We start from the raw sequence: 11,449 nt of genomic DNA on the forward strand, positions 1-11,449 counted from the left end.
TAGGAATTTGATCTGTTTAGGCAGTGTTTACAATGTTTAGATAGCATTTCATAAGTGTAGAAAACATTTATGTAAACTTTGTTTAAGATCCATACTCAGTTTTGGGGTTTTTTGGTTTTTTTCACTGAAGTAGCTCTTGAACATCTGGTGTGTGTTTGTGTGTTTGTGTGTTAGATTAACCCCAGATTAGATGGCTGCATCCGTGGCTGGAACTTGATGAACCAGGGGGCTTCTAAAGTAAAGGAGTACATTCAGGGGAGAGAGAGCACACATTGCTTTGTGCATGTGGAGAAAGGATCTTACTTCAGTGGTGCTGGAATGGCCCAGTTCAACATTGACTACAGTGAGTCCTCAATGTTGTAATGTATGAAGATTACTAGGCTAGAGACCTGGTGTCCCACAAGGTTCTGTTTTAGGGCTCCTATTGTTCTCTGTTTATATCCTGCCCTTTCAATGAGTGTGTTGTAACTTTAACAAAATGTCATCATATTAAGTTAAAGTTTAATGTAGATCATGATAAAGTGTTGCTGTCTGGCTGCCCTGTTCTTTTAAGTATGTGAGGTCCAAAAGTCTGAGACTTACATTGAAAATCTGGGAATTTTTTTTTTATTTAAAATGCATTATTTTCAATATTTAAAATTGAAAATAAATAGAAAGTTTTAGAATTTTGAAAAAAGAAAGTGCAATCTTGACTTTTCAGTATTCAAAATGTCGTACAATTTCTAGGTCACTCTTTAAATGTAAGCAAATTTGTGACACAAATGAACGACTGAATGTTGTCTCAGATTATTAACAAGGCAATTCTTTTCCCTCTTATTTTCAGTTATGATTTATATTTAGGATGCAATTTGCTTAATCATCTGGCGATATCAATGTAATGAGGTTATATCAATGTCATCAAATATGAGGTAAATTTAAACACAGATAAAATAGTTAAATATTACGTGACAAAGTAACATTTACATGAGGATTATTCCATCTCAAGTGGTCCATTGCAGGTTGCTCAACAAGGATAAGCTACTGTATGTCAATTATAAACAAACATAATTACTGTAAAACTGTTATTATTTGTTATGCTTATATTACATCTGTTCATTTCTCAGAATGCATGAATAGAGTAGGTTTTTTTTGGTCCAGATTTCTACCAGCCCTAGCTCTGTAACCAGTGGAATCGTAAACTCAAAACTTCTAAATTTTTTACAGCGGAATGCTACTATAGAGGAGTTATTTCTGTGAAAATTTCAGGTTCATATCTGGTCCCTCACCAGAGATATTCAACCAGAATATGAGGGGAATTATATATAAAAAAAATTGTGCATTCTTGCACTCATAAAAAAAAAAATCGCAAACCTGAAATGTTCTGCATGCGCATTATACTTGCCTAGGTACCCCCTAAAATCAAATTAAGACTGAGACTCGAATCCTTCGCATTATAAATTGACCCTAAATGTGGAACCTGAGCCTAGATATTGAGGTTTCTGTAAACTGCTGTATAGCCAAAATTTGTTGTGTGCCATGACACAAAAAGGACCATTGTAGTTAAACCAAGTAAAATAAACTTTTTTATTTAAAAGGGGGGGGGGGTTAAAAACGGTTGAACAACCAATTTTACAATTATTGGACCATTTGAGATGGAATGACCCATGATATAAAGCAGGGCCTAAGAGGCAGACCGCAGGCCAGATGTGAACCAACAAAGAATTTTAACAGACTGAGAAGAAAAAATACTGTAGCTGAGGCGTTCAGTGTATGAGATAAAACCGTCTGTAGTTCTCAGACTTTAGCTCTCAATGGCTCACTAGACATTAGAGACTAGCTACAGGGCTATAGCTCAGAAAGTAGAGTTTTCAGTCCACTTTCTGAACTAGATTTAGATTTTTCATCTCATTTACAATCTTTGTTCTGATTAATGAAGTGATGGCACAGGAAAAGCAGTGAAAATGATTAATGGACAGAGAAGTATGTGTTTATTCTCCCCACTTCAAGTTCAAAACCAATGTATCAATGTCCATGACGTGCCACTGTGAAACAAAGAACGAGCACTTTGAGTTAATGTGTCTTATTTATAGCCCTGAACTAATCATCAGTGGTGAAACATTAAAAGGCAATTAGAAGGCACCAGTCAGTCATGCTACCTGCTTTGTAAGCTAGGAATTTTATGAAACCGGACCGTCAGAAATGTTATAGCATAATGAATTATTTCCACTCACTCTTGTGACGTGTGTTTGCTTTGTAGATGTTGATGGTCATTGGAGAGTTGACGTGGTGATGAGCATTCGACCGTCCAGTAGCACAGGCGTTCTCTTTGCCCTCGTCAGCAACGACACCATCCCTCTCTCTGTCTCTGTGTTATCTCAAGAACCAAACGATGCGGTAAAACTGCCGAACCGTGATCATCTTTAATAATGCACTCATTTAGCTGATTACCATTCTGCATTTTTCTGTCAGCTCTCATCAGTACACACCTGCATTTGATTCCCATTTCCCTCTCACAGTACCTGCAGGTGTTTTTAGACAACATTCCTGTTGTGAACCTCGAGACGTTGATGCTGTGTTACCCAGAACACTTAGTAGTGGAGATGCATGTGTCTGCTCATGACCTCCAGATCTCTGCGAACTCCTCCAACGTGTCCTACACTGAGACTGAAGCTCTCAGACAGGCTTTAACCAAGCTCAATGCCACCATGCAGCAGCCGGTCTTTACTTACGTCGGAGGACTGCCAGGTATTGTATGCTTTGTATTCTCTCTTTATTAGCTTTGATCCAGAGTAACACGTGAGTGACAACCACGGGGTTTCAGCCACATCCCTAAGTTATATGCTATAAACAATACATTCTTATATAAGAGGAAAATGTATTATATTGTGGCATGAAATGATTTTCCTCTACAATAAATGGCTGTATTCCTTACTCATTGCCTTGCTGGTCTTCATAATGATCTACACTTTAAGTAAAAAAGCTAGATGGAATATCACTTCCCTCTATGTAGTTAGTGTAGACTGTAATGTTCTAATTTTGTGTAGCCATCTAGTAAAGCCATAACCTGGACTTTTTATTATCTTACTTAAAATGTCTTTCAGGATTTCCCCTCTTTAGAGATTTTTTTTTTTTCCTGGAACATTTCCATGACTTGTACTTCCATTAGCTTAACTTCACACATGTCCACGACCTCTCAAATATTTCCAGGAATATTTTTATCAATTTTTATTTCCCATGCCTAGGAAACTAGTCTGTAATATTTTTTTTTCAGGATTTCTGGTCAGCCTATCTGTTGGTAAAATGCAGAACAAACACTAAAAGAGCTGCTAACTGTCCTTGGGCTAGCTAGCTAGCTATAATGTTTTTTGTTTAGCAAGATTTCTAATGCAAAATAGTAAGAAGAATGGGTTTTGGAACCCGGTGTGTCTCTAAGAAGAAGGACGACTCAGACGACAGGTGACTTTTTTTTACCAAGCTTCGTGCTTATTTTATTTGAACTTTTTTACAGGGAGTACTTTTCAGCGTTTTCTTACTCGCGCACACACACACACACACACACACACACACACAAGCACAAACACCCAAAGTTCAGCTCAGCTGTCCCTCTCTGGTTCATGGTGTCTTCTAAAAGACAAACAACGGCTCGGTTCATAGTAAACGCCGCTCCACACCCACTTCATCTCTGTCTGTGCTGTGAGTTTGAGGCGCTTATAACCTGCATTTAGGCAAAACACGCTCCAGATTCACTTTTGGTTTTTACATTAGCGTAATCTCAAACATTTTTGTGGGCAAAGGTTTGCAGCATTTCACCTGATTGGTGATGAGAAGTGAACTTTAAAAAACTGTCGCCAACTGAAAGGAGGACTTCCTGCGGTTTTTCGCCAAAATAAAAGTCACAAGGTTTAACGCATAAAAGGGAATTAAGTCAGAAATATATTACTATTGTTATATTACTATTTGTATCTCAAATAAACATTTTTATTATAATTATTATTAAATATTATTCAGTGCAATAGTAATAGCATAGTGTATACAAAATAGCAAAGTGTGTGTGTGTATGTGTATATATCTATCTATATATATATATATATATATATATATATATATATATATATATATATATATATATATATGTATGTGTGTGTGTGTGTGTGTGTGTGTACATTTATAGCACTACTTGTTACATTACCCTGGCATTAAATTACAGAAAAACTTGTAGACACTGCTGCGAGGGGGTTTCTAATACAGCTGCTGATGGAGTGATGGTAAATTCATCCATCTCGCTCTCTCTCTCTCTAGTTCCCTTCCCTCTCTTGGAAAGCCATAGAAAGGAAATACTGGATTTTTTTTCTTTCACTGTTGGAGCAAATGGTAATACAAAAAGGATATTTGCTCTGGTCTCCCATCTACCTCTATAGAAGTTTACTTAAACCCAGAAATGGATATATATATATATATATATATATATATATATATATATATATATATATATATATATATATATATATATATATATATATATATATGCACGAACACAATCCATTATAGCTGATGTGTCGTGTTGCATGATTGAAGTGACGTGCAGGTCTTAAAATCTTTTGCTAATGTGTTGAATGTGGTATTGAAAAGTATTCAATTTAAAGTGCTGATACCTGCAGATACCCTGACTTCCACAGAAGTGTTAAGCGTTAATGTTAGCTGCAGACAGACAAGCCTTTGAAAGAGTAACCGGCCTTCTCTCCTCAAGATCATAAATCTGTTCAATATATTGCTTTCTGTCCAGCAGCAATAGGCAGTCGTGTATTTACTGGGGATTTTTTTTTTTTTATTCTGACAACTGTATTGTTCTATTCTTAAATGATTCACAGTATTTCTGTTCATTATTGCTCAGTCAGCATGTGGTTCCTCAGGGAGTATTCCTCAGACCATAGAGCTGAAACTATGACAAGGCAAACAAAATTTAAAGTAATGGTACAGGGGAAAAGTATACACACAATCTTTCCATTATCGTAGCATGCAGTTTGTACGACGCTGTGATTCTGGTAGTTGTTACTGGTACTACGTTAGCCTCGTAGCTCCAAGCAAAACTTGGACAGCAAGCATGTCTTGGCTGCCTACATTTGAAGTCACTGGAAAATTTCTGCAAATTCAGGGTCAAATGAGTAATATAATTGAATTTCACTTGTATGCTGGAAAAGCTTAAGTACAGGACTCCTGCAGACTGAAGAATAACGTGTCCCAAAAACTTCAGAGCTCTGCATGGGAAAGCTGGCATAGTAATGTTAAAGGAATCATCCAGCATGTTTTCAACCCAGTATCTATTAACCACATATGCAATGTTGTGTGATTATCACAGACTGTAACTTGGACATTTCCCTGTACTGAGAAAAGGACAGAACTTGAAACTGAGCAGCGTCTCAGGGCAGTTGTTGGGGTGTCAGTAAATATGTTTTCGGAGAACACCTTGACAAAGATATTTGTAAAAACTTTTAAAATATGCAACTATTTTTTCAGTGAATTTGCGTTACCAAGGGAACAAGCAAACATGACCATCCCTGAGTGATGTGCATGGATACTGCAGTTTCTTTTTTCTTTTTATACTGTGTTGCTCCACTGATATAGTTAGATAAAACTGCATAAGAATAGCTTAGGTAAGACTTTCTCATGTCTGTCTCATCCTAATACACTCTATGGCCAAAAGTATGTGGACACGTGACCATCACACCCATATGTGGTTCTTCCCCAAACTGTTGCCACAAAGTTGGAAATGCGCAACCGTATAGAATGTCTTGGCATTACAAATTTCTCTTCACTGAAACTAAGAGGCTGTAACCTGTTTGAGCATGACAGTGCCCCTGTGCACAAAGCTCAGTTCAATTTTTATTTGTATAGCGCTTTGAACAATGGACATTGTCCCAACACAGCTTTACAGAAATGTGTAACTTCAGGATATAGATTTTAAATGTATGAATTTATCCTTAATGAGCAGCCAGAGGCAACAGTGGTGAGGAAAATCTCCCTGAGATGATAAAAGGAAGAAACCTTGAGAGGAACCAGACTCAAAAGGGAACCCGTCCTCATCTGGGTGCGATTATAAATAACTCCCATCTATGAATGTGCAAATACTACATGCTTAAATAGTGTAGATGTGTGTCCAGGAAAATTCATTACAGTTTTTACATGAAGTCTGTTTTGTTGAACTTCTCCACTGTTCACTGATGGAGACTTGAGTGCAAAACGGTTTGTGGTAATTGCAGTGCTAAAGCTATATTAGTAACTGTAGTCCTGGCCATCATAGCATAACTGTTCATATGAATTGAGGTCCAAAGCGATCTTATGGGTTTTAAGTGATACCCTCCTCAGTAATCTCGATGGTCTTTAGGCTGCACCATGTGGGCCATCCTCAGTACCATGTGACTTCTAACTGATGATAACTCCAACCAGAAGTAGGACAACAGGATGGATCAGGCAGGTCTGGAGAGCAGAAGGGGTCAGGATGACACAAAGTGAGCTCCACGAAGACATGATTTGCCCAGGTTGGAGTGGAAGAACTCGATTTTCCTGCAAATAGAGCCTTGACCTCAACCCCACTGAACACCTTTGGGACGAACTGCAACGCCCCAGGCCTCCTCACCCAACATTAGTGCCTGACCTCACTAATGCTCTTGTGGCTGATTGAGCACAAATCATCCCCACAGCCACACTCCAAAATCTAGTGGAAAGCCTTCCCAGAAGACAAGGTTCTTATAACAGCACAAGGGGGACTAAATCTGAGATGAGAGATTCAAAAAGCACATATTAGTGTGATGGTTAGGTGTCCACATACTTTGAGCAATATAGTGTATATTCTGTATATTCAGTCTTGAAGTGAAAACACTGTAGGGTTCAATTCTGGTTGCATAGCTACATATTTTATACATTGTCAGAAGTTGGCAGCTTACAAGTTAAGTGTGTTTCAGGTAAATAGTTGTTCTGTTCTCAGACCAGGCAAACGTTGAAATTATTCACCACACATTAGGTTGATAAGTGCAGGATTATTCTTTTAATGTCTTCCACTAGCAGTATCCAGTTGACTAAGTTTCTAGTTAGAATCCTATAAGCCATGCAGACACCACATTAATAAGTGTAGGTTTGAATAATGTATGAAGTGTTACGTGAGGATCTGAATCATCTGGCCTTTATCAGTTTCCAGTATTAAAATGGACGATATCGTGGAATAATCTCTCGCTCTCTTTCTCTCTCTCTCTCTCTCTCTCTCTCTCTCTCTCTCTCGCTCTCTTTCTCTCTCTCTCTCTCTCTCTCTCTCTCTCTCTCTCTCTCTCTCTCTCTTTAGATCTCCCCCTGTCCTCCATGCCGGTCTCAGCCTACTACCACGGCTGCATGGAGATCCGTGTGAATAAGCAGCTGCTTGACTTTGATGAAGCCGTTAGCAAGCACAACAGCATCAACTCTCACTCGTGTCCCCCAGTGTCCCCTCCAGAGAGCACCTCATACCACTAATCAGGATGTGAAGTCTGTGATGATGTGTAAATACGTGTGAGAATATACTGAGAGAGAGAAAGATTGACAGGGTGAGACACAGGCTTGTGGTATTAGTTATGGATTTTCCTATACCTCCACTAAAGCACATGAACCATTGAGTATCCTGTTACAAACACTGTTTTACTGAAACTACAGAAGGCATTATATTTGTATCCTTTTTTTAATTTACTTTATTGTAAACACGTAGTTTATGGAGGAGAGCTTTGATTGGTTTTAAAACATGTACTCAAATTGCATTCAGTAAGATTTATGAGAATGAGCTAATAGGCTCGTGGTGTTTTTTATTTCACACTTGAAGATGTACTTGTCATAGGACTAATATGTTTTCCCGGGTCATATTTTTTTTAATTTTTTTTTTAGCTTTTACGATTTTTAGGATTTAAAATAGAGAGGTTGTTTAAATGTAATTTAAAAAATGGCAGTAGATCAACTATTAATTAGTAAAAAACAAAAAAACAATAAAAAAAAAACAAAGTTGAATGTCTTTTATTTGCACTCTGGGTAATGAGGAAACATCTGTACACCATCCTGCACCACAGAATGACTACTTTTGTCATGGTAGATTTAAGGAATAAAACACAATGGGGCATGCTGTTATAGGAAAACAATCAACAAAGGGTTGGTGTGATGCAGCCCGACACCAATCGGAGTTACTGTTACCACCCCAAAGTTGAATATTTCCAATATGAGCCCATTCTGAAGTGTTTTATTCCTCTTATAGTACAGAAATTTACCAAAGCAAACAACTGGACAGTTTTTGGAATTGCGTCAAGATCACAGCGAGTTCAAATGTCTAGACTTGGTGGTGGATGCATCCCAGTTCACACCATTGGTGTTGAATTCTACTTGTTTGTTCATTAAAGTGCAACATGTTATACTTTTCTTATCTATTTATAGTAAGATTTAATGCTAACGAGGTGGTAACAACGCTAACAAGTTTGTTCCTTTTATCACTTACTTTATAGCAGCTATAAACAATTGTTCCCTTACCAGCCTCTCCTATTTCTCTCTCTTGGCGTTTTTAAGACAAAAACCCATCCATTCATTTTCTATACCGCTTATCCTACAGGGTCGTGGGAAACCTGGGGCCTATCCCAGGGAGCATGGGGCACAAGGTGGGGTACACCCTGGACAGGGTGCCAATCCATCGCAGGGCACACTCACATACACACTCACATTCATACACTACGGACACTTTGGACATGCATGTCTTTGGACTTGGGGAAGAAACCCCCGCAGCACAGGGAGAACACGCAAACTCTGCACACACAGCCGTGGAAGGAATCGAACCTCCAACCCTGGAGGTGTGAGGCAAACGTGCTAACCGCTAAGCTTCCGTGCGCCCTTAAGACAAAAATGCAACGTTCCGGAGAAACCACAAAGCCTCTGTCTGAAAATTCCAGAAATGTTAAATAAGCATCAAACAGAAAACGTCACCATTTCAACAATTACATACCTTCTTAAATCTGTTTACTTGGACATCCGGCATTCAAGACCCAGTGTAAGTTGTTATTACTGAAACCTATTAAAACGTGTAGATGATCTATAATATGACCGTGTGCAATTACTTCTTTGTCATAGGACATTATTACCGTTAGGCCAGACAGCATCACTGGGTTTCTTAGCATGTGCACATGTAATCTGACCTAGATCCAAAAGAAGCGGTGGGGAAATGAGGGGGAAAACAGATATTCTGGAAACAGCTGCAGGGATAAGATCTAACAGCAACAGCATTTCCGGGGAGAAGAAAAAAAGAAAAAGAAAAAAAAAAACAGAAAATGGGATGCAAGAAGGCAGGTGACAGATGGATGAGGAAACAAAATGAAGGATTCCAGCAGTTTTTCAAATGTGGTCACTTTATTTAGGCTCATGTGTTAGAATTGTTTTTATTTAACATGGACACGATGTGAATTCATTTACAGTACCTCGGTTTTGCTGTATTTATTTTAAACAGCAGCGTGGTAATGGAGGTGAACCACGTCGAATAAACGAAGCTTTCTATCTATAATATAAGAACCGTTTACATTTAGATAATAAATAATGAATTAACTAATGTTTAGTTAGTAAATCATCGGTGTCACTTGTATGACGAACATGCATACTCGAATGCTCTTCCAGCAGTTTCTGTAGTCAGGATCAAGCTTGTGATGTGAAAAAGATATCTGTAGAATCTGCTGGTTCTTACCTAGTAGCTTTATCAACTTTGCTAAGATGTAGTTTTAGATGATGCGACTCCACCCAGGCAGAGATAACAAATGTCCAGTATCTTCTATGAGACTTAAGATGTTGGTGGAGGAAAAGAGAAGTAAAGACGTGTTTCACAGCTTTTTATGCAGTGGTAAGAGAAGCTTCGAGAGCTGATCACTTAACACTGTGATTTTGTGGATAAGCAGAAAAAGAGTGGACCAAGAACTGCCTCCTGGGGAACTCCTGTAGTAATGCTGAGGTGATGAATCGGGATCTCTCTAGGCTACACATTAGGATCTATTCTATAGATATCATAAAAACCAGGCCAGAACACAGCTCTGGATGCACAAGCCAGCAAGACTGGAGATACTTATCTGGTGATTCGCAGTGTCAAAGAAAGATGAGGACTGGGGAAAAGGGCTTATTGGGCTCAGGCTTATTGTATAGCGCTTGAGAGGAGCACATTTTCTGTAGAATGGCCTGGAAATCAGACTAAGCTATACAGATCTTTATTGAAAAGGGTTTAAACTATGTTTTTCATGCTTGTTCAATGAACCAATAAATAATTATTACACATGCACCTGTGGAACAGTCCTTAAGACACGAACAGTTTACAGGTGGAAGGTGATTAAGGTCACAGTTACAATAAGTTAGGACACTAAAGAGACCTTTCTACTGACTCTGAAAAACACCAGAAGAAAGATGTCTAGGGTTCCTGCTCACCTGCGTGAACATGCCGTCATCCTGCTGCAGGGAGGCATGAGGACTGCAGATGTGTCCAGAGCAATAAACTGCAATGTCTGTAATGTAAGACGCCTAAGTCAGTGCTACAGGGAGACAGGAAGGACAGCTGATCGTCCTCGCAGTGGAAAATTACATGTAACCGTGTGTCCCCTCAGACGCGATGGAGAACTTGCAGATGCCTTGGTGGAAGAGTGGAGGAACATCTCACAGCAAGAACTGACAAATCTGGTGCAGTCCATGAGGATGAGATGCACTGTAGTACTTAAAGCAGCTGGAGGACACCACATACTGACTGTTATTTTTAATATTGACCCCCCTCCCCTTTGTTCAGGGACTCATTATTCCATTTCTGTTCATCAAACGTCTGTGAAACTTGTTCAGTTTATGTCTCAGTTGGTGAATCTTTTTATGTTAATGCAAATATTTACACGTTAAGACATTTGCTGAAATAAAAGCAGTTGAAAGTGAGAGGACGTTTCTTTTTTTGCTGAGGTTAGTTGTGTTAGAACAGTTTATTCCTGGGTTTCAAATAACCTACATTACAAAAACTATTCATAATGTATTTAATATAGGTCTAGTGAACAGATGCTGCAACACAGAATATCCTCTATTGCCTTTACAATTGCACCACATAGGGTACATAGGGGAATTCATAATGTTTTTGTGGAGTCTTACATGTCAAACCAGTGTGTTGTCCAGTCAAAGTCAAGTCTCAAGTTTAAATTGGGTCACCCTCACAGTCAAATCGAACCAATTTCCCTAAGCTGCTACTCAAGTTTGGTTCCTGGAATGGAGTCATGGGGTGGTGATGGAGGAACGGGAATGGAGAGACTCTTTAATTAATTCCAGTAAACTGTAGTAGCCTAGTTTGAGTAACATTGTTCAATATTCATATTAACACAACAACGTATATAAAAAAAGTTCAGAAAAAGTGAGCCCAGGGAGTTTGAGTGAGTTTGAGTCTAATTTAAGTCCAAGTGTAGCCATATGTACAAAA

The 11,449-nt window shown here is 38.6% G+C and overlaps 1 protein-coding gene across 1 annotated transcript in view; it reads left to right on the forward strand.

Annotated features, from left to right (window-relative positions):
- Window positions 1–7,991, forward strand: part of pros1 (protein S) — a 32,091-nt gene extending 24,100 nt beyond the window's left edge. The window contains exons 11-14 of the mRNA XM_053615521.1: window positions 175–343; window positions 2,237–2,373; window positions 2,496–2,724; window positions 7,313–7,991. Coding sequence (XP_053471496.1) covers window positions 175–343; window positions 2,237–2,373; window positions 2,496–2,724; window positions 7,313–7,479 — 702 coding nt within the window. The 3' untranslated portion in view covers window positions 7,480–7,991. The remainder of the gene's footprint in view (window positions 1–174; window positions 344–2,236; window positions 2,374–2,495; window positions 2,725–7,312) is intronic.
- Window positions 7,992–11,449: the final 3,458 nt, after the last annotated feature.

Source organism: Ictalurus furcatus, chromosome 26, assembly GCF_023375685.1.
Source record: "Ictalurus furcatus strain D&B chromosome 26, Billie_1.0, whole genome shotgun sequence".
NCBI classification, from domain to species: Eukaryota; Metazoa; Chordata; class Actinopteri; order Siluriformes; family Ictaluridae; genus Ictalurus; species Ictalurus furcatus.